The 24354-nt window shown below is 38.6% G+C and overlaps 1 protein-coding gene across 8 annotated transcripts in view; it reads left to right on the top strand.

Annotated features, from left to right (window-relative positions):
• Positions 1–24354, top strand: part of ZEB1 (zinc finger E-box binding homeobox 1) — a 200180-nt gene that overhangs the window by 148474 nt on the left and 27352 nt on the right. For 5 of the 8 annotated variants that reach the window (XM_018057180.1, XM_018057182.1, XM_018057184.1 and 2 more), the window contains one exon: positions 17192–17254. In XM_018057180.1, coding sequence (XP_017912669.1) covers positions 17192–17254 — 63 coding nt within the window. The remainder of the gene's footprint in view (positions 1–17191; positions 17255–24354) is intronic. The other 3 variants (XM_018057181.1, XM_018057183.1, XM_018057188.1) reach the window with 1 other exon arrangement.

Genomic DNA, 24354 nt, shown 5'->3' with positions numbered 1-24354 from the left:
CCTGGCCTTCCACTCTCCCTCCCGACAGTGGTGATAGGCATCCTGCCCTCTCCTGCTGGGAAGCCTGGTGAGGACTCAAGGCTTCCACCCTGCACTAGCTGTGATGTGAGTGGAAGCCACGTGGGGCAGTGATAAGGCACCCTCGCCCCCTCAGCCAGAGTGGAATCAGAAGAGCCTGGTAGGGGCCTAGATCCCACCTATAAAGAGCAGGCCCTCTTCCCCAGGCAGGAATAGAGGCTGAGGGAGGAGCCCAGACCTGCCCTCCATGGCCTGGAATGAGACCTTGCACACCTTCTCACAGGAGATCCAGGGTCTCTGTCTGCTGACAGAGTAACTGAATGTCCCAGTGAAAGGGAAGTTGCCCAGTCATGTCTGACTCTTTGTGACCCCCTGGACTATAGCCTACCAGGCTCCTCAGTCCATGGAATTTTCCAAGCAAGAGTACTGGAGTGGGTTGCCATTTCCTTCTCCAGGGGATCTTCCCAACCCAGGGATCGAACCTGGGTCTCCCACATTACAGGCAGACGCTTTACTGTCTGAGCCACCACGGAAGCCCCAAGTGTCATTCAAAACTCACTCATTGGAAAATTTCAACTGAAGTAGAAAAGACAATCAACAAACACCAACACTGAGGTGACAAAGATGCTAGAATTGTCTGACACAGATCATCATGATAAAAGTGCTTCAGCTCCCAATCGTGAGCGTGCTTCAAATGAAAAGATAATCCTCACAAAGAAAGAAAAATATAAGGAAGCACCAGATGGAAAATTTAGAACTGAAACATACAATGACTGAAATTCAGAGCCTCGGCACACAGACTCCATAGCTATGTGGGAGGACACAGGAGGAATCGGTGATGTGGCTGTGGGGACTGGAGCCTGCGTAAGCCCACGTGAACAACAGAGCCGGACTGCAGAATGGAGCTGAGCCCGAGCCTCTCCTCCGGGTCCCGTGTGCCTGTCATCAAAATTCCATGAGAAGATGAGCCTGAAAACTTATTCCAAGAAATAATGGCTGAAATTGTCCCAAATGCAGCAAAAAGACAGGATCCTGCATCCCAAACAGGATAAATCCAAGGAGACCCAGGTCACAGTGTATCATAAGCAAACTAAAGCCAAAGAAAGAATCCTGAAGCAGAGAAGGGAAGTACATATACCTTTAGGGGGGAAACGGTTTAAGTGCCAAAAATTTCTCATAGGAAATCACGGGACCTCAAATGCTAAAGAAAAGAATTGTCTTGCACGCGGAAGTGGCTGCTCCTCATTCATTTGGAAGCGGAATACATGCTACATTAAAAAAGGAGTTCTCAGGGCTGCCAGCCTTATAGTACAAGTTGAGTAGTAGTATATTTCTCCTGCATTAAAAAAAAAAAATGTCAGCCCTGGGATTCTGTATCCTAAGAAGAGATCTTTCAAAGATGAAGAAATCTAATGAAGGAATACGGAAAGGGTTTGTCCCCAGCAACCTTCCCTAAACGAGTGTCTGAAAGCAGCCTCTGAATAAAAAGGAAACGACAAAAAAGAAATCTTGGGCTATCAGGAAGGAACAGAGCACAATGATGAGAGTGAACATATGGCCACATGTAATAGATAGCCTTTTTCCCCAGGTTTTCTCAGTTATGTGTGATGACCAAGTGGAAAACATGAGTAGGGGTCGATAAAATGAATGAAATGGAACAAATGTCAATACTTTCTAATTTGTATTGTATATAAGCTCCCTCAAGTTATAGTTGACTAAATCTTATGATCAATTTGATACCAAGTCATAGGGTATTAAGAATTGCACATTAATTCCTACCTGAACATAACTGTTGGTTATCTGAGCCACAGTTATTCAGTGTGCATTGCTTAGAGAACATGCTATGAAGATAGTGAAAACTAATTAAAACTCCTCTAAGAAATAAGCCCTCAGTTTGAAGATACATTCCTTTCAAAAATATAAACTGCTAGTTCTGGGCTTTACCTCACCTAGTTAAATAAGTAAATAAGGTTTATGTGTGCCACACCGTGTTCAAAACAATCTTGCCTGACCAGTAGAATGAGCCAGTAAACATAAAACCGTTCCTCTGGTAAACAATGGGAATTTCAAATTTCATCTGCAAAAAGATGCACAGCCAATTTGCAGCTCTGCTCAGGGATGCAAGGCAGCCCAGACTTTTTGCTGGACTATTAGTTCAGAATCCTCTGTAAATTAATTTAACTTCATGAATATCCAGGTTAGTAACTTTTAATGGTTCATTCAGTCGGTTACAATTAACCGGCCTTTAATCATGCATTCCACTGAAAGTTTATATAATGAGGCCTCAGATCCAGAGCACTTCTACCCTTGAATTGTTTTATGACTCCTCAGGATGGTCCTTGTGGCTGAATTTGAAAAATTATCTGTCACGTTGGACCTGGTTGATGATACCAGCCTGCTCCCAGAGCAGAAACAGCACCTGAGTTACGACCAGAGGAGCTGGCACCCAGGGGCAGATGGTCCCCTTAGCCTCTGTTCTATCAGGAGGAGACATGGCTCCACGGCTGCTCCGTGTTCTTTACTTTTTGGTGCATCCTATTAATCAACCACTACCCAAGGTAAAACAAACAAAAAACCAAAGAAGGAAAGCTACAGGAGCCACACTGTCTATGCCAATTGGTTTCCTTAAAGATTAAGAAAAGGGGGAACGATAAAGCAGGCAATGACATTCAGCTGTGGCAGAGATCAGCACGTGAAACTGGTACAGATTTACAACCAGAGTACAAATCGTCAGTCTTAAGTGTACTGGAAAATATTATATGCTATCAGAATGTTAATTATGCCATCAATGCCTTTTAAAATCTTACTTGTGAATGAAGTCTCAAGTTAGGATCAAGTTCTTAGAAGGATTAAAGAGAAGCAGTATTTTCATTATAAAACTAAATAAACTAAGACATGTTCACATCTAAGGATAAGATTTCTAGAGTCATTAAGTCCTGTTGTCTTAAAAGACGTATAAACTTCCGGTTTTTTTTTTTTTTTGGTAGGAAAGATAGTGTAACTTGGCAGTGTTCCAGCATATCATGCTTATCTGACAAGAGCTTCTTGTGGTTCAGCCAAAAACTCGCATGCTTGTGTCAGTTAAACGTTTTTAAATATGTTTGCCCTTTCAGGACACCTGTCTTATAGACCTTTTATTCTTTTAGCTTTTAAAAATTACATGAAACTGATCCAATGGTATACAATATCATTTAATAGACCGGCTATTTCTTAATGCCTTGAAATGATCCCAAGTAACAGTGACTTAACCATTTTTCTGACTTGAAAATTTTTTACCTCTATAGAAATGCACATGTTGACAAAAATGCCAAGTCAATGAAAACTTTTTTAAGATAAAAACATATAAAAGTCTGATCTTACAGTTATAGCAATAAAGCTTTTTTGAATACAAGTTATAATGGCAGCTTAGACAGTAAAGAATCCACCTGCAATGCAAGAGACCTGGGTTTGATCCCCGGGTCAGGAAGATCTCCTGCAGAAGGGAATGGCAACCCACTTCAGTATTCTTGCCTGGAGAATTCCATGAACAGGGGAGCCTGGTGGACCACAGTCCATGTGGTCGCAAAGAGTTGGACACCATTAAGCAACTAACAGTATAATAAAATACAATAAATAATCTATGCAAAGAATGCCTCCATCGGTATTGAACCAAATTATCCTCATCTCAAGATTTAGCCTGACCTACCCTTTGGAACCTTTTTCAACCAAAGGTGGTGTGTGATGTGGAAAAGCTCACCATGTGGCTTCTCATCTTCTTTGTACTGCTTTGTCCCCTGAGCGTCACTTTTGCATCTATAAAATGAAAAAACTGGGCCAGATGACCACAGAGGTCTTTTTTTAGCTCTGCTCATAACGGGATCCAACTCCATTTGCACTAAATGTGCAGCACTAACATTTGAGTGACTCTAAATGCCTAAGCATTACGAGGTGGCACAGGGGGAGGATCCTGGGCTCTGCCTACAGTGGGGATCTCAGATGTGCCCACTGCCCTCCTGAAAAACTCCCAGCCAATCAGACGTGTGCCTGGATGGAGAGCAGTGTGTACAGCTCCTGTGTCGTCAGCTCTACAGCACATGTTCCAAGTATTGATTTCCAAGTTACTTAGGTTCTTGGCTTCCCCACCTCCTTCAGTGTGTTATGTAATTCATTTGTAATACAGCTAGGTTCCCTTGCTAATGTCTATATTTCATTTTGTATTCTGTCTTCTGGGTGATTTATTTGGGGGAGGGGTGGATTGTCCTGGCTGTAAAGGTACAGAAAGACACACTCAGAAAAGTGTCACACACCCATCCCTGTCCCTGTTTTCCCTAATAAAAATGCTACTCACAGAAGAATGCATAATTTTGAAACTACTTTATGTGTATAGTGTACTCTGAAATTGAACAAGTAAGTAAATATGTTGAGGATAAGGAGACCCAGGTTTCTCACTGTCAGCCGGAAGTTACACACAAGGGGAAGAAAGGAGGCTGGGATAAACCCTGTGGTGTCTGATTGGATTCAGAGGTATTAGCGTGACCTTATGGTTCTTAATGTCTATGAAGGCAAATAAAAAAGTACACACGCCTACGTGCAGCTGTTAGTGCACATACGTGTCTCCCAGCTCTGTCTGCTGAGAAGGCAGGGCGGCAGTGACAGACACTAGCAGTAAGCATATCCAGTGCCCAAATCTGTAGAATGACTGTAGAAATGACTGACTGATTCTGGAACCAAGGGAGAGAAAATGTGAGATAAGCCTGGAACATGAGTAAGAAAGTGCTAAAAAAAATTTATGAAGGCATATCAAGAGACACAAGAGCTAACCTGAAGGAACTCCCCATAGCCAAATCTAGAACAATTTTGGCAGCAAAATAAATGATAGTACTGGATTATAATCTAGGAAATGAAATAAATATCAGTGCATCCACATGGATATAAATACTTAAATACATGGAGGAGAAGGGAAAGCTCTTCCTTATAGTATAATTCTAGTTGTAAATTAAGAAGTAATCAGGGGAGTGGAAAATCGCCATTAGGCAAACACCTTGGTAATTGTTGTGGGCAAGAGCCGTCAATGGTTGCTAAAGTTAGTGGGTGCCGGTAACATGAGAAAAAAGATACGTGCATAATCTCCAAGTATTTCCCCACTAGATAATTATAAAGAAAGGAATAATAACTGGTATAAAGAAACCTGACAGACAGCATCTTAACCAGATGATGAAGGTTCCTCAGGTCATGCTGACACCATGCCTTGACTATTATAAATAATGCTTCAGTGGACATAGGAGTACAGATATTTCTTGAGATAGTAGTTTCTTTTCCTTCAGATATATACTCAGAAGTAGGATTTCTGGATCACATGGTAGTTCTGTTTTTAATTTTCTTGGGGAACCTCCATACTATTTTTCATAGTAGCTGCACCAGGTTACATTCCAAACAGTGCACCAAGGGTTCCCTTTTCTCCACATCACCAACACCTTGTCTATTTGATGACAGCCATTCTAACAGGTGTGAAGTGGTATCTCATTATGGTTTTGATTTGCATTTCCCTGATGATAAGTGATTTTGAACACCTTCTCATGTGTATGTCTTTGCCGTTTCTAGTCTTCTTTGAAAAAAAGAAGAAACAGTCTATTCAGGCCCTTTGTGTGTGTGCTCAGTCACTAAGTCATGCCTGACTCTGCAACCCCATGAATGGTAGCCTTCCAGGCTCTTCTGTCCATGGGATTTCCAAGGCAGGAATACTGAAGTGGGTTGCCATCTCCTCCTCCAGGGAATTTTCCCGACCCAGGGATCAAACCCACGTCTCCCACATTGGCAGGTGGATTATTTACCACTGAACCACCAGGGAAGCTCATTCAGGTCCTTTGCCCATTTTTAAATCATTACTTGATTTTTTACTATCAAGCTGTAGAAGTTCCCTGTGCATGTTGGATATTAACCCCTTTCACTTGTATGCTTTGCAGATGCTTTTTTCTGCTGCACGGATTGCCTTTTCATTTTGTTGATCATTTCTTTTGCTGTGCAGAAGCTTTTTTAGTTTAATGTATGCCTTTATTTTTTATTTTTTTAACTTGTGCTTTGGTGTCATATCTAGAAAATCACTGCCACGATCAATGTCAGGGAGTTTTTTCCCCTGTGTTTTCGTCCAGGATTTTTATGGTTTCATGTCTCACATTGAAGTCTTTAACCTGTTTCGAGTTAATGTTTGATAGTGATATGAGATAGGAGTCTAGCTTCATTCTTCTACATCTGATTGTCCAGTTTTTCCAACGCCATCAATTGAAGAGACCACCTTTTGCCTACTGAGCTATCTTGGCTCCCTTGTCAAGTATTAGTTGACTTTAGTATATACATGGGTTTATTTCTGGGCCTTTGATTCTTTTCCATTAGTCTGTGTGTTTTCAATGCCAGTACCACATGTTTTTATTACTATAGTTTTATAGTATAGTTTGAAATCAGGAAGTGTAATACGTGCAGCTTTGTTCTTATTACTCAAGATTGTTTTGGCTATTCAGGATCTTTTGTAATTTCATAAATTTTAGCATTTATCATTTATTTTCTGTTTCTGTAAAAAATGCTATTGGAATTTAGATGGGGATTGCATTGAATCTACAAATAGCTCTGGGTAGTATGGATATTTAACATATATGGATATTTAACATGGATATTAATTCTTCTAGTTCATGAACACAAGATATCTTTCCACTTATTTGTGTTTTCAATTTCTTTCATCAGTGTTTTACAGCTTTTTAAGGAAATTGTGTTAATTTATTTTTTAATTGGAGGAAAATTGCCTCACAGCATTTAGTGCTTTTATTTCCTTGGTTAAATTTATTCATAAGTATTTTGTTAGTTTTGATGCTATTGTAAACAAGATTTCATTTATTTCTTTATTTCTGTTTCATATGGTTTTAGTACATAGAAATGCAACTGATTTTGAATGTTGTTGTTTTTTTAATCTGTACAGGTATTCTTTGATTTCTTATATTAGCATTTTATAGTTTCAAAATGCAGATCATCAACATGTTTTGAGAGACTTAAACCTCTTTCTTTCATTTTTGAAGGGAAAAACTATTGTGAATATTTTATTTTTAAGTTTCCATTTGTTCATTCTCATTAGGGTTACACGGTTGGGCGGTATGATTGAGTTTTGTGTGTTGCCCTTGTATCCTGCAGACTTGCTAGTTCTAAACATTCTTTGGAGATTCTTAAGATTTCTATGTAGACAGTCTTCTCTTCAAATTGGGGTAGTTTTTCTTCCTTTTTAGTCTGTATACCATTTATTTCTTTTTATTAGAAAATGCCAGGAGTGGTGAGAGTGGACATTTTCCAAATCTTAGAAGGAAAGTATGTGGTCTTTTGCTTTAAAGTATAATGTTAACTGCGGGTTTATTGTAGATGTTCTTTATGAAACTATTCTCATTTCTAGTTTGTTGAGAGTTTTCATCATGAATAGATGTCAGATTTTTTCAGTGCTTTTTCTGTGTCAGTTGATATGATCATGTGGTTTTGCTTCTTCAGCCTGTTAACACAGTGAAATGCATTAATGGACTTTCCAATATTGAACCAGCTTTAGAGTATCTGGAAAGCCCCTCTGAGTCATTGTGTTTTCATATATTGCTGAATATGATTTGGTAATTTTTTGTTGAGTTTTGTGCCAGTGTTCATGAAAGATACTGGTCTATAGGTTGGTTGGTTGGTTTTTTGTAATATTGTAACATGGTTTTGGTATCAAGGTAATATGGGCCTCATAAAATTAATAGTAAAGTCTTCCTTTCTCTTCTGTTTTCTTAAAAATACTATTTAAATTTAGTGCTGTTCAGTAAATGTCTAGTAAAACTTAAAGTGGAAACCATGTGGACCTAGAATTTTCTATTATTTGGAGGAGAAGATTTTAAACTACAAATTAAAATTTTAAAACAATTATAGGAATATTCAGATTAGCCATTTGATCTTGGATGACTTGCAGTAGTTTCTAGTTTTTGAGGATATAGTCCACTGAAAAGTTTTCAAATTCATGTCTGTTAAGAGATGTTAACCTTACAAGACTGCTTTAAGGAAAATAGCTCACAGTTACATAGCACTTACTGAGTGTCTGGTGCAATGCTAAGCACATACTGTAGTGATTTTATCTTCACAACTACCCTAACTACTGTTATTATCCTCCAAATTTATATTTTATAAACTGATTATGAACTGCCTCACAGATTTCATAATGGACATATAAAATTTTTCATTTAAGTGTAATTACAAACAACCTAATTTCTGGCACATTAAAAATGACATTTTAAAACACCATTCATCTGTGAAATTCATAGCAATTTAATACCTTCATTTAATATTTCCATTTAAAAAAAAACATGAATAAGCTCTTCTTTAAGAGTCAGAAATGTATATCTTAATGTTTACTTCTTGAACTCATAGCCTTTTTAATATCTTCTGGCTCTGCAGTGATCCCCTTTTCATTCCTGATATTAGAAATCTATAGCTTCCCTCATTTTTTGTCAGCCTTTCTTAATGTCTGTCATTGTTTTTGGTCTTTTCAAAGAACCTTTTACCATTTTCTCTATTTTTTTTTCACTTTTATTGATTTCTATTCTTAATACTTCTTTCTGAGTTTATTTTTCTCCTCTTCTCCCACTGTTTACCATGGTAGCACAGAGTTCTGATTTGAGCCCTTATTTTATAACATAGGCATTTAATAATGTAAATTGCCCTTTAAGCAGTATTTCTGATACATTCCACAAATATTGATATTTTGGTTTTCGTTTTTCTCTTTGACCCATGGATTCCTTAGAAGTGTGTTAATTTCCAAAGTGTTTAGAAACTTTTTCCCCTTTCTCCTACATATCTAGTTTATATTCATTATGCTAAGAAAACATACTAGGCTGGCCAAAAAGTATGTTGTTTTGCCAACTCAGTACTTTAAATTATATTTAATTTGTTAAGTTTTGTTGTATGATCCTGGATGTAATCTGTCTTCCTGAATCTTTTATGTGCTTTTAAAAGGGACCAGGTTGAATGTTCTATAAATGTCAGTTGGTTCTAGTGGTTGTTAATGGTGCCTGGTTCTTTATATTGTTGCTGACTTTTTCTCAGCTTGTTCTGTCAGTTAATGTGAGGGAGGAGTATTGAAGCCTCCAGTTACAATCATAGATCTGCCTTCTGTTCTCTCAGTCTCCTGATTTGAAGCTTTGCTAGTTTCACACATATTTAAGAGGGTTATATCTTCTTGGTGGATGGACTTATCATTATAATGTTTCTCTATATCTCTGGTAATTTTATTAGCTCTAAAGTCTACTTTAATGTTAAAATAATCGCCCTATTTTCTTTTCATTAATGTTTGCATGGTATATCCTTTTCTATCCTTTTACTTTTAACATACCTATATCATTATATTTGAAATGACTTATTTGTAGAGAGCTATAGATGGAGCTTGGCTTTTAAAATCTCTGTCTCTTAATTGGCTTGTTTAGACCATTTATATTTAATATAACTTTTGGTTTTTAGATTTAGGTTTATAATTGTATTTGTTTTTCATTTTTTTCATTTTTCTATTCTTTTCCTGTCTTTTTTGGACCATTTGAATATGGTTTGATATTCCATTTTCACTTATCTATTTCATGTTTGACTGTATCTCTTTATTGATTTTTTAAGTAGTTGCTCTATGGATTTGAATGTTACATACTTTTCAGTCTACTTAGAATCAATATTTTACTACCCCAAGTGAAGTACAGAAACCTTACACCCACGTGGATGCCATTGCCCTCCTTCCTTTATATTGTAGTCATATATGTACTTGTCATTTCTTATATTCTCCTTCATTCCTGACATTTCAAGTTTCCCTCTAATACCATTTCCCCTTCTTTCTGAAGATCTTCCTGTAGCAACTCTTTTAGATAAGGTCTCCTGGCAATGAACTCTGCTGCTGCTGCTGCTGCTGCTAAGTCACTTCAGTAGTGTCCGACTCTGTGTGATCCCATAGACGGCAGCCCACCAGGCTCCCCCATCCCTGGGATTCTCCAGGCAAGAACAATGGAGTGGGTTGCCATTTCCTTCTCCAATGCATGAAAGTAAAAAGTGAAAGGGAAGTCGCTCAGTCGTGTCCAACTCTTCGAGACCCCATGGACTGCAGCCTACCAGGCTCCTCCATCCATGGGATTTTCCAGGCAAGAGTACTGGAGTGGGGTGCCATTGCCTTCTCTGAACTCTGCTAGCTCTCTTTTATCTACGAATATCTTTCTTTTACCTCCAGTTCTGAAGTATGTTTTCACTGAATGTAAAATTTAGGTTTGAGAGACTTTTATTTTCTTTAGCACTTTAAAACATTCCACTTCCTTATGGAATCCTAAATTTCTTTTTTTTTAATATAAATTTATTTTAATTAGAGGTTAATTACTTTACAGTATTGTATTGGTTTTGCTGTACGTCAGCATGAATCCGCCACAGGTATACACGTGTTCCCCATCCTGAACCCTCCTCCCTCCTTCCTCCCTGTACCATCCCTCTGGGTTGTCTCAGTGCACCAGCCCCGAGCATCCTGTATCATGCTTTGAACCTGGGCTGGTGATTCGTTTCATATATGATATTATACACGTTTCAATGCCATTCTCCCAAATCATCCCACCCTCGCCCTCTCCCACAGAGTCCAAAAGACTGTTCTATACATCTGTGTCTCTTTTGCTGTCTCGCATACAGGGTGATTGTCACCATCTTTCTAAATTCCATATATATGTGTTAGTGTATTGTGTTGGTGTTTTTCTTTCTGGCTTGCTTCACTCTGTATAATAGGCTCCAGTTTCATCCACCTCATTAAAACTGATTCAAATGTATTCTTTTTAATGGCTCAGTAATACTCCATTGTGTATATGTACCACAGCTTTCTTATCCATTCATCTGCTGATGGACATCTAAGTTGTTTCCATGTCCTGGCTATTATAAACAGTGCTGAGATGAACATTGGGGTACACATGTCTCTTTCAATTCTGGTTTTCTCAGTGTGTATGCCCAGCAGTGGGATTGCTGGGTCATAAGGCAGTTCTATTTCCAGTTTTTTAAGGAATCTCCACGCTGTTCTCCATAGTGGCTGTACTAGTTTGCATTCCCACCAACAGTGTAAGAGGGTTCCCTTTTCTCCACACCCTCTCCAGACTATTGTTTCAATCATTGTTCCTTTATATTACGTTTTCTTTTACTCCTTTCAAGTTTTTTTTTTAATTTTCAGAGTTAGTTTGATGATATGAGCCTGCGTTTGGAGGGCTTTACCCTGCTTGAGATTCAGTTAACCTCTGAACCTATTCATTTGTGAGTGAAGTGAGTGAGTGAAGTCGCTCAGTCGTGTCTGACTCTTTGTGACCCCATGGACTGTAGCCTATCAGGCTCCTCCGCCCATGGGATTTTCCAGGCAAGAGTGCTGGAGTGGATTGCCATTTCCTTCTCCAGGGGATCTTCCCAACCCAGGAATCAAACCCGGGTCTCCCGCATTGCAGGCAGACGCTTTGCCGTGTCTTCTGTTAAATTTGGGAAGTTTTTAGACATTATTTTTTCAAAAAATTTTTTCTATATCATTCTCTTCTCTTTCTGTGACTTCAGTGACATGAAAGATACTTCCTTATTATCCTGTACATCTAATACTCTCTTAGTCATTTACTCTGCTTTTCAGATTAGAAAATTTTCATTAATCTGTCATCAAGTTCACTAATCTTTCCTCTCATCAAGTTCACTAATCTTTCCTCTTTCATCTCTATTTTACTATTGAGCGTATCAAGTGGGTTTTAAAATTTTTTGTTATTGTATTCTTCTAAAGTTTTCTTTTGATTCTTTTTTATAGTTTCTATTTGCTGATGCAAGTTTGCTGAGACTTTCCTTCTACTCTTTTCAAGAGTGTTCACCCTTAACTTCTTGGAGAACCTTTATAAACGCTGTCCTGTAATTTCAACACCTGTGTTATCTCAGTGTTGCCACATTTTCCCATTGAAGCTGTGGTTTTCTTGGTTCTTTGCATGCCAAGTAATTTTGGATTGTATCCTGGACACTTTTGAGTATTATCTTATGAGACCCTTGTTGTTATTTAAATCCTGTGGAGAACTTCTGTGCTTCTGGTTTAGCAGGCAATAATTCAGTGTATCAGGCTGTAAGTTCCAACCAGCTTTTTGTGGGTTGTGGTCCCAATGTAAGTTCCCTTTTCAAGCCTTTGCAGTGCTTTTCAGATCTGTACCATGCAGAGTAATGATCTTATCCCACGCTTCAGTTCTCAGAGTCTGTGATCAGATCCACGTGAGGGAAACTTGGGATGCACCCAGGGGTCCACAGACAGCTCTGTGCAGGTGCTTCCCCATGCTCCTCCCTCTCAGTGGTCTCCTCAGTATTTCCAGTTCCTCAGGACTCTCCTGTTCAGTCTTCTGTCCAAAATCCTGGGACTTTACTGCAGTACCTTATGCATACTTCCTGCAGCTGTGACGGTGAGAAGAGCTGCAGGAAGACAGGCAGAGGGAGTTCAGTGGACACGCGTACCACCCTCTTCAGGCTCTGCTCCTCCAGCTGGAGGAGAAGGTACCCCTCCCTTGGCTTTTAGGTACCTGGGGGCCCCTGCTTTCACCATGGTCTCTCCCACTATGGGATGACCTAGGGGCTGGGACCCAAAAGGAAAGATGGAAAAATGCATATTTCTCCCTTTCCTGCTCCCTAAGCCTAAACTGGAGGGCTTTTCTAGCATACTTCTTCCATGCGTCAGTGTCCACATCCAGCTTTTGAACCGCCCTGAACCCCGGCTGCGGTGGGAGGAATCACTTCCAGCTCAGTGGCCCCCTCTTCTTCCTCTGCCTGCTCTGGTTCACCTTCTGGAGTCTTCACACTGCCCCTCCATGCGTTCTCCCAGGTGTTGTAGCTGCGTCTGGTGGGACATACAGGTAGCCTATCTCCATGTTCACCAAAGCTGACTTTAGGCATGTTTTTTGTTTACCATTGTCTACATTGACAGGTTTTCCTGGAGGTTGTGAATTATATTTACTGGGAGGTTGATGGACAATTATACCAAAAATAGATTGATACACATGTAGAACCTAATGGATATAAGAAGGAAAGATGGAGCTGTCTGGAAACATTCTGAAAAAGTATACAGTGAAACAAACATTTCATCCTTAATCAAAGTTTGAATACTTTATGTTTGAATTCAGGAATTTCTCAATGTTTGCTTTTTGGACAGTGTTACTGTAATAGGTTTCTCTCCTGTAACGGGGACAGTGGGGTGGGGCTAGCAGAGAGCAGGGTCAGGGAAGACTTACAAACTGAGAGACACATGAACTGAGCTTCAAAGAAGTCAGGTTAGTAGCAGTTACTGAGATGAATGGGTAACAGCGTTCTAGCAGAGAACACAGCTTTAAGAAAAAGGAAGGTCTAAATGTGCTTGGTGTGTGTGTGTCATCGAGAAAAAGACAGGAGCAGAAAAGGAGAATCTGACTCCCTTAGCCACTCATTGTGCCTTCTTAGCCATTGCTTCAAAATATCCCCACAGAAATATGTGTAATTGTTAGAAACACCTTGATATTAATTTCAGAAATCCAAGTTTTAGAATTTAGAACATGTGTTAAATTATCGGTCCTGTACTTTGAATTATCTTATCTCGCCATTGATAGTAAGCATCTACATCTCTAATTAAAATTAACTGCATCTGTCTTACTTGTTTTTACTTACTAGAAATTTCATTCTTCAGCAAAATGAACAGGTGCTATCTGCTTTGATCTAAATGTGTGCTATTTGCCTTTGACTTTTTTAAAGTAAACTTTCAATTTTGAGATAATTACAGATTCACAATTCATAGTTTTAAATTTACAAATAATACAGGGAGTCTGTGCACCTTTTACCCAGTTTCAAATGGTAACATCTTGTAGAACTGTAGTACAGTATTGTAACCAGGATATTAGTGTTGATACAGGTGAGATGCAGAGCATCCATGACCACAGGGCTCCCCACTTGCCTTCAAACAATCCGTCCTCTCCTCCTTTCCCTTCCTCCCCATCCTTAACCTTGGCAACCACTAAGCTAGTCTCCATTTCTGTAATTTTGTCATTTCGTTAATGTAATATAAGTGCAGTAATGCAGTATGCAATAACCTTTGGGTTGGCTTTTTTCACTCTCCATAATCTTTCGGTGACTTGTTGAAGTTGTATGTATCAGTAGTTTGTTCCTTTTTATTGCTGAATAGCCTTTCATGACTTACTTCAGCTATCTTTTGCCATTCTTTGAAAAACTGAAGTCTTGTTACTCTGGAGTTTGTCCTTTAGATACTTGCTTTGGTATTTAGACTAAAAGCCAAACCCTCAGGAGCACTCTGGTTTTCCTTCCTAAGTTGCACTTAGATTGGTCAGTCATAATATGTTGACATTATAAAGTCTTATAGGAGAAAAAAAACTTAGGTACAAGTAGATTTAGATACTTTATTCCTCTTATATTTCTTAAAACTAGAAGTAAGGTCAGAACACAGTAGGGAGAATGCTGCTTGAGAAATATTTAGAACAGCCCCTGTTCCAAGATGCCCTTGTGCTGGTCCCTGGATGGAGCGGGGAGGGGCTACTGCAGGCAGTGATTTTTGGCGAGAGGAGGGTACCCACCTGACGGCCCAGCACAAGCACCATTTCTCTTTCATTAGTTGACATGATTTTAGTTGTTGAACAAAAATTCCACCCCCAATAAAGAGGGGATGATTGGAGCCTTCCAGGTTTCAAATTGTGGTAAATAAGCATGGGACCAGATTCTGACATGTTACATTCTCATGTAAGTAGCCTAGATTTCACTCCTGCAGAAGGAATAATTTAATTGAATTGCAAACAGTGTTTAAGTGGAGTGAAGTCGCTCAGTCGTATCCGACTCTTTGTGATCCCATGGACTGTAGCCTACCAGGCTCCTCTGGCCATGGAATTCTCCAGGCAAGAATACTGGAGTGGGTTGCCATTGCTTTAATTGCAAGCAGTAAAGTTAATAAGGTCCAAAATATCAATTTAAACTTTAAAATCAGTGATACCATGGGCTTTCCTGGTGGTCCAGTGTTTAAGACTCTGCGCTTCCACTGCAGCGGGCATGGGTGCAGTCCTTGGTCGGGGAAAGTTCCACATGCCACGTGGTACTGAAAAAAAAAAAATAGAAACAAAAGCTCCAAAATAAATAACTAAAATCAGTGTTACCTTCCACCTTAGCGAGTCATAGCTCTGCCTGCTTCGGTTTTCATATGAGGAAAAACAGCGAACACACATATGCAATAATAAATATATTACTGTCATAATTACCCACTTGGCACACTGTTTATTATTTTAGGTTAAGTAGATGCTTTGGAGGAAGAGGAAAAAAAATAAACATTGGAGACTTTCAGATGCTTAGCAAATACCAGTGTTCATCATACAGTATTGTTAACACTTGACCAGGGATTTTTAAATTGTCATTTTGCTGAGAGCAAATATAAAATGAGAATTCTTCAGCAGAAGTTAATCTCATCATTATCCACTTCAGACAGTGTTTTTTATGCTGATCTAAAGAGGTTTATGCATATTTTAACTATCATATAATGATCATCTTTAAGTGGTAACATAAAAGTTAATGAGTATAGAAAATCTGCCAAATAAATCCACCCAGTAATCCAAGACACTTATAGAAATACATGCTTTAATGTGAGCACAGATTTTACTTGATTAGTGCTGTATTTCTCAATTCAGTTATCAAACTTAAGGAAAATCTGAATCAAGATTTTTGACTGACATATTCAATGGGATTTGATTGGAGTGCAGATAACTACACAGTGTTTTAGTGTGACTTTGTAACCAGTCTTCTGGTCATAATTACATTATATACTCTGAAAGCAGTTTTTAACTTCTAGTCTTTTGTATGTACACAGGTTCTTAATAAACTACTCAATGAATAAAATGTACCTAAATATATAAAGTTTACTTTCTGCTCGCCTAAATAATGTGCATATTGACTCTGATCTTATCAGCTCATTACAAATATATAGGTGTCAGAGGTGGGTAATGTGTGTTAGTTGCTCAGTCGTGTCTGACTCTCTGTGACCCTATGGACTGTAGCTCTTCAGGCTCCTCCGTCCATGGGATTCTGCAGGCAAGAATACGGGAGTGGGTTGCCATTCCCTTCTCCAGGGGATCTTCCCAACCCAGGGATTGAACCCATGTCTCCCGTGTTACAAGCAGATTCTTTACCATCTGAGCCCCAGAGAAGGTGGATAATAGACATCTAAAATATTTATTGGCATATAAGAAATGAATCGCCAGTCCAGGTTCGATGCAGGATACAGGATGCTTGGGGCTGGTGCACTGGGATGACCCAGAGGGATGGTACAGGGAGGGAGGTGGGGGGGGGGGGTTCAGGATGGGGAACATGTGTACACCCGTGGCGGATTCATGTTGATGTATGGCAAAACCAATCCAACATTGTAAAGTAGCCTCCAATTAAAATAAATAAATTTAAATTAAAAAAAAATATTTATTGGTACCACTATTATCATTTAATACTGCTTACTAGTAGTTAGAATCATGAAGAGAGTGAAAGAAAAGGTATAGTCCTTAGCTGTTTGCTCTGGGCACATTGCAGGTTGTCAGGGACTCTGTCTATAGTGAGATAAGCCAGGGTGGAGGAGAGAGCGGGTTTTAGAGCCATTCAGACCTGCTTTCATATTCCACTTCCACCGCCCAGTAGCTGTGTGTCTGTAGGCAGGTTCTGTAACCTCTTCAAGCCTCATGTTTTGGTGGGATTTTTAATTTATAAAGAGATAGTTTGTGAAGGTTAAAGGAAATGAGTTGATAAAGCACCTAGCACGATGCCCAGCACATAGCAATCTGTGCTTCAGGAAAGAGATGAAAAAGGAATCCTACTGCCTGTAGGTAGAGCTCCTCTCCTAAAAGACAATACCATTAATAAAATCCTAGTATGCATGTAATTCTAATATATGTAGAAGTCCTGAATATATAAACATTTTCTCTCATTTTGCTTCTCTAAAATATCTCTATGAGTTCTGTGAAACTGCTTAATTTCTTTAAAAAGCTTTAGCTTAGTAGGACACGTTACTGTACTTATACAAGGGGGGAAAAATCCAAATCAAATACAACCTAAAAGTTTCCTTTTCAGATTTATAGAAGTTAAGTGTTGGTGAGAGGGGGGATCTATTTTAATGCTTTTGTTCTTTGATTTTTAGCAGGAAAGGAAGGACAAGAAATCCTGGGGCCGGAAGCTCGGGCAGATGAAGTGGGATGTGCAGGTACTCTTGCCTTTTTCTCAAGCACTGTCATCTTTGAACAGCCTTTTGTGTGACTGGTTTTTGCATTTGTGAGTCCTGCATTTAATCTGTTTCCTCCTCTTTAGCTTGCCCCCCTTTAAATGTTTAAGTACCTAGGCATACGGGGCACTGTATGAAAAGTTAGATGTTTATATTCTTTAAATATACTGCAAGCTTAGATATTCATATAATACAAGTATTCATCTGTAAGGATAACAAATATAATCTACAGATAATCCACAGAGTTAGTGTTTGAATGATAATTTAAACTTTTATCAGATTTTTACCATAGTTACAGAAATACAGATCTATTTTGAGTTTCATTATTAGTTACCAGCATCTACATGAAATTGCCCACAAGACTAAAAGCAGAAGAGAGAAAAATAAGCAAATATCATGGGTTATCTAGAAACCAGATGAAAATTATGAGTATTAATAAGTGAACATGTCACAGCAAACAAGAGAATACACTTTTTCTTACCATTTCTGTGATTGAAAAAGGCCAAAATGAAGTTGAAAGTGAAAGTTGCTCAGTTGTGTCCGACTGTTTGCGACCCCATGCACCAGAGTCCATGGAATTCTCCAAGCCAAAATCTGGAGTGGGTAGCCTTTCTGTCCTCCAGGGGATCTTCCCAACCCAAAATGAAGTTGAATTATAGTAAACAAAGAAATTTGCTTCTAGGTGACTATATTAGTACATGTTCCCCGAGACTTAAACTATTCCTCTATTGTTGGATTCAAATCAGATTTAAGAAGCAAAAGAGTAAGTACAAATCTTAAATCCAGATATTTCATATGATAATATCCAGTATATAATAATACCAGGCACTTATTACTTCTGATAAGGCAGTCTTCGAATGTAAACTTCAAAAAGAAATTCTAAATTATTAAAACATTTCCTCAAAATTCTGTACTTAAAAGTAGTAGTATTGTATTCTGTATATTCAACCATAGATTAGATATTTCTAGCATATAGTTTTAAATTTTCTTTGTTTCTTCTTTGGCTTAACATTTATAGTTTTTTGTTCTTTGCAGTACATTTTAGGAGTATTCCACAGAGCCTTATAAATCACCTTGTGTTGTGTAAGATGAGTGTATTTTGCAGTAATGTGTCAGAAATCAATTTTTACCTATAAGCATCAGCCCTCCCATACTTTTCAGTTCTGTAAAACAAAGAGCAAGCCTTTGTACTCTCACTGAAAGTGCACTCCAAATTAATCAAATAATGGAATATGTGATCATTTATGGTGCCACAGCCAAAGATTTTGTATTCTGCCTTTAAAATGGTTGTGTTGAACTTGCATGAATAATGTATTCAGGTATGCTTATTATCAAATATTTGTCAGGCTGACTTATACATTACATAAAATATTTAAACAATATATCTGTTGTTAGTAAAATAGTGTTAATGAACACAGAAGAATGCTGTTCATTACTCTTCTGTTCAATGTTAAAATGTGACGACTCACGTCACCAGAGTAATAGAAGGTCTTCCGTAGGTCGTTTGCCCTTTGAGGCAAAGTGCCAGCAAAAAAGACACCTAGAGTTCCAGGTTGACAGTATTTTACCTCACAGTCTGCTCTGCAGTACAAAAATGAATCCATGCTTTCAGTTTGAAGTACTGAGTGATACACAATTTCCCTCCTTCCCCCAAAAATAGTCAGATCTGGAAGGCAGTGTAACTGTATATAAGCTAGAGTTCCCGCTGAAATACAGCAGGCCCCCCCCCCAAAATAGTGAGCCCTGTGTGTTACTTCCCTGGCACTTGGGGAGTTAGCAGTAAACAAACGTTTAATCAAACTCTGATAAATGCAGTTTTCAGCAAAGAAGGGTGGAAAGGAGCTATTAGAGACTTCAGAGCAGTAGCTTTGAAATCGTGTTTCACCTTTGCTTGTGTTGGTTCTTCACTTCCAGGGAATAATGTGCTGACAAAGTAAACAAAACCGTGGCAAGAGGTCACCGTCATTAGTTCAGAACTTTGTCAGCTCCTTTCTCAAGCTGACTTCCTTCTGCAGTTCACGAAGTGAGGAGAACTGTGGTCTCAGCTTAGTATTCAGAGAGTGAAAAAGTCACCCCAAACAGCCTTTGTTCTTCTAAGCATCCTTTCCTTGTTTATTTAGCTGATACTTGTGTAAAGTTTCAAAACTGGAGGATAAAGGATAACTATCCTTTATTCTGATGGGATTAAAACACTGATAGCCTCATAAAAAATGTTATTTAGCCTTTATATTAAATGTTTGTCTCTCTAGCCTTGCTTTGTATAATTTGTGATTATAACTCTACAATTGTACACTTTGACCAATGATTATAATCCTATAATTCTATACTGTGACAGTTCAGAGTTTTGTCACAAATGAAAAACCAAATTGTCATCATATTCTCTGTATTTGCTCATGTCTTTAATATTTAAACACATGCAATTTATTAGTCTTAAGACTAGGAATTTTGCTTTATAATAGAATAGACCTTTTCACCATGTGCACTCCCCAGCACTTTATGTTTCAGGGGTAAAACTGAGGAATGGCTGGTCTTAGCTTGAAATTGGCTTGGTAAGTACAGGCTCATGGAAGCTGTGTACTTTAGCTGGAAAGAGCCCAGCTTCCGATAGCAGACCCCCAGTACTGAGTCATCTGCTCTAGTTCAGCGTTCACCTTGCAGGACTGCTTTGAAGGAAACATAACCGTTACAGAGCACTTACCATGTGCCTGGTACAGTGCTAAACACATACTGTGTTAATTCATTTCGTCCTCCCAACTACCCTAGGACACACTGTTACTGTCCTCCAGGTTTTATTTCATACAGACTGATTAGGTATTGCCTCCCAGGGGTCTGATGGACATACAAAATTCTTCACTTTAGAGAGTACAGTTGACCCCTGAACAACACAGGTTTGAATGATGCAGGTCCACATATACATGTATTTCATTTAATATTAACTACTGCAGTGCATCACAGTCTGGGGTTGGCCAAGTCCGAGGATGTGGAATCATATACAGTGAGGGCTGACTCTTAAGTTATATGTGGATTTTCCATCACTTGGAAGGTCAGCACCCCTAAACTTCATGTTTTAAGGGTCAGCTATAGTTACAGTCTATTATCTGGCAGATTAAAAGTGACATTTCTAACATCACTGTTATATTTGAAATCCACAGCAATTTAATACCATTCATTTTTTAAATATGAATACTTCTTTGAGAGTCAGAAATGTTACATCATAATGTTTACTCCCTGAACTAATACAGAATTCAATGCTAACCAGTGTATATTTCCTGTTGGAAGATACTTTTGATCAGCTGTCATTTCTTTGCAAGAAAAACATATATATAAATTGAAATTTAACTTTCTGTTTAGTTTCCAGGGACTATATGGCCCCTAGATTTTTTTAAATTTGTGGATTATTTTATCCTGTGATCACTGATCACAACATACATGACAGATTTTAATAACTACGGTTTACCCTTGAACCACCTAGGGGTTGGGGCGCCAACCCCTCTGCCCAGTCAGAATCCACATACAACTTATAGTGAGCGCTCCTGAGTGCCCGGCTCCTCCGTACACAGAGCCTCTCTCTGTCTGCGGTCTCACGTCCACGGACACAGCCAACCATGGAGCGTGTAGAGCTGTAGCGTTCACTGTTGAAAGCATCCGGTATAAGGGGACCCATGCAGCTCAGAACTGCTGCTCAGGGGCCAACTACTCGTCAGAGTCAGATGTTACTGGAAATGAGACTGAAGGAGCCCAAGCCTTTTCCAATTAGCCCATAATCAGTAGTTCAGTGTCGCTTGTTCCAGAAGAGAAAGTGTGGGGCATTAATTCTGCTCCTGGTTTTCCTTCAGCTCTGAGAGAACTTTATTCTCATAAATAAAAAGATGAAATAAGTTTTGTCACAAGTGATTTATTAAATTCTTTATATATCTTCAGAACTATATGCAAAGAATTATGGTTATCTGTTAAGAAGAATATTTTAATGACTTGTCAATGACCAGTTCTGTTAAATGCGCCTTCAGTTTTGTTGAAAGCAAAAATTGAGAGCCACCTGTTTCGCTAAAGGATTTGTTTCTCAGTCACCTGAATCATTCAGGCCCTCACTTCCTTGGGTGTATACCAAAAGGCTTCACCCATACTTACTTACCAAAGACTAATGAGATCTTTTCTGACTTTTGCTACTTTTTTTACTCCCACTTAGAGGCACCTTGTGGAATATATTCAGAAATGGTTGGGAATATTGAAATATTGCTAATCAGTACCTTTCATCAGTACATTTTTAAATAAAAATTCTTTTAATACCTTAACTAAGTATATTTTGATCAATTTCTTAGAGCTATAAACTTAGTAGTTCATTCAATTTCTGGAAAATTTGTACCTAATAACCTTACTAGTGAAACCAATTATCACTGTTAGACCATCAGCCAAGTCAGACTTTCTGGCAGAAAAATAAAGTGCGTCTTCATTTTTCTAATTAAAATGAATGTGTTGATATACGTTTTGAGGAATTTCATAAATTTTTTTCTATTAATATGAAGAATATATAATTTATAAAGAGGAATGTATAAATAAATACTTCTTTAAAATAGATTATTCAACAATGAGGTTAAGGTTATTTAGATCTAATTTAATTATTATGAGTTATAAAAATCTTTGTCTCCAAATGAGTATCTTTACAACCAGTGTATAGATAAGTTTATAACTTATTGAAGATATAAGATTCATGTGTAAAATATATACTACACATGTAACTCTGAACAACGTACACTACTTAAAACTTCCATCATTCCATCATCTAGGATATATTTAGCTACTAGGCTACAGAAAATATATGGCATTGAAACATGTACAATAGCATATAAGAAACGAATCACCAGTCCAGGTTCAATGCAGGATACAGGATGCTTGGGACTGGTGCACTGGGATGACCCAGAGGGATGGTATGAGGAGGGAGTGGGAGGGAGGTTCAGGATTGGGAACACGTGTACACCCATAGTGGATTCATGTTGATGTATGGCAAAACCAATACAATATTGTAAAGTAAAAAAATAATAATAATAAAAAGAAAATGTAAACATTTTGAAAGTGGAGAATATTTAGTTGAAATAAATATTTCATAATATAATCTGACAAAAGTATTTTTAAGTAACTTGTCAAATCTGTATTTCCTCTATAAGAAATCACATAAATATAAATTTCATTTGTGAGTTTAATCTAGTTTAACTCAAATATCTGAAGTTACATTGAAAAGATCTACTTAAAAAAATAATGGTAATATACAATGGAACTATATGTAACTTCGTTCTGTGTTTTCCAAGTCTCCTGTAAATGTGTTATCATACTTTCATAATTTAAAAAATAAAAAAGGAAAATAAAATGATAAAAGATATAACAACACAGACTTGTACTACTTTAGTTGTTCAGAAGTACGTATTGTTTTAGCTAATGACAGATCCTAGGAAAGATTTTTGAGAATACTCCTTGCTTTGTTCTCACCAGCATTCTGAAGAGCAGTGAATTTTTTAAGAATAGTTAAGGAATGAAACAAGTGAGGTCATTAAAGGGAAATTACTCTACTTTCTCTGGCCATGTCATATAGCTGATTTCAGAGATGCATAACCATGGCCAAAACATCCCCATTTTAGTCGCCAGCTTTTCCCCTGATAGAAATCCTGGGAAGGCTGGACACTAGAGTGCTCTTATGTTGGCCTAACTGATCAGTAAAGCAGGCTTCTCCCAATCAGTACTTTGAATTGTTTTCCTTTGGCAGCTGGAGATTTTATACTGCAAGGCATGCGCTGTACTGATGTAGTGGATGGAGGGGGGACCTGTCTGTCTTTGAAGTTAGAGCAAAGGACTGTGAAAGAGGAGTAGAAGAAAGAAGCTTTTGGACTCTAGGAAGGGCCCTGCATGAAAGCTGAAGATCTGGAAATGGATTGCCTTTAGGTGAAGAGTCGTGGCTTCACTCTTAAAGAGTCTTCACCTCCGCCTGGACCCAGTGACCAAGGTTTGGTGACGACTGGCATCAACTGAAAAAATAGAGTTCTCAGTACAGGTGACCATCGAACACAGTGGTGGAGGCACCTGCCCCCCTGCAGTGGGAATTCCATGTGTAATTTACAGGCAGCCTTCCCAATACTGGATTCCTCTGCGTCTACAGTTTCACATCCATGGGTTCAACCAACGACAGTCGTATAGTACTAGAGTATTTACTATTGAAAAAACCTGAGTATAAGTGGATCCTCACAGTTCAAACTCATATTGTTCAGGGACTGACGATATATATCAGACACTACGTAACTGATAGCTTCTGACTGTGTTTAAAAGGAGGAAAAGATGGTGAGCAGTCACCTTTATTACTGTGTCATTGGTGCTATAAGTTTTAAACAGCAGCCACATTGAGGAACTGAGTTACTGCTCCCGTGCAAGTGTTTTAGTATCTGTTGAACAACAAGATGCTGGTACATCACCATCTTAATTGGGCCCAGTTAAGTCTGCTGTTTCACAAATTCAGAACTGACTTCAATCTGAAGTATGTGAAGAAGTCATACATGAGACACCCAGAGGCCATACTGACCCAGGATAGTCACCAGAAGTGTGGACCCTCCTCCGGGAGGACAGACGGATGGAAACCCCAGCGCACCAGGCCCACCCTGCAGCACACCAGTGCCCTGGCTCCCCTTCTCCAAGTGAAGATGTGCGTTACCCTCGTAACCTTCTGACTCCGGAGGAAATGCCCCTCCCATCACCCAACAATGACACAGTTACTGGAGCAGAAAGACAAAGAACAGCCCTGTCTGTATCTGAATACTCGGGGAGATGGAAAGCACTTTTATCAATTTGATACTCTTTAACTCTTATTAGAAATCTTTCTGACTGTAGCTAACTATTAAAGCTGTTTTCTAAGAAATCACATAATTGAACTGAACTTCAGAGCAGTTTGCACTCAGTTTGTCATTCAAGTACAACTCTTAAGTAAACATGATACAGTAGGTTGCTAGGATGAACTTAGGTTTGAGAACTGTTTTTCTCTTTTCCTGTTCTCCTTGCTTTATTATTGATTGAGAAACTAAGGATTCAGCCAACTTCCACTGGGT

The sequence above is a fragment of the Capra hircus genome, chromosome 13 (assembly GCF_001704415.2).
Source record: "Capra hircus breed San Clemente chromosome 13, ASM170441v1, whole genome shotgun sequence".
Taxonomy (NCBI): Eukaryota; Metazoa; Chordata; class Mammalia; order Artiodactyla; family Bovidae; genus Capra; species Capra hircus.
This window is presented reverse-complemented; position numbering and strand designations above follow the sequence as displayed.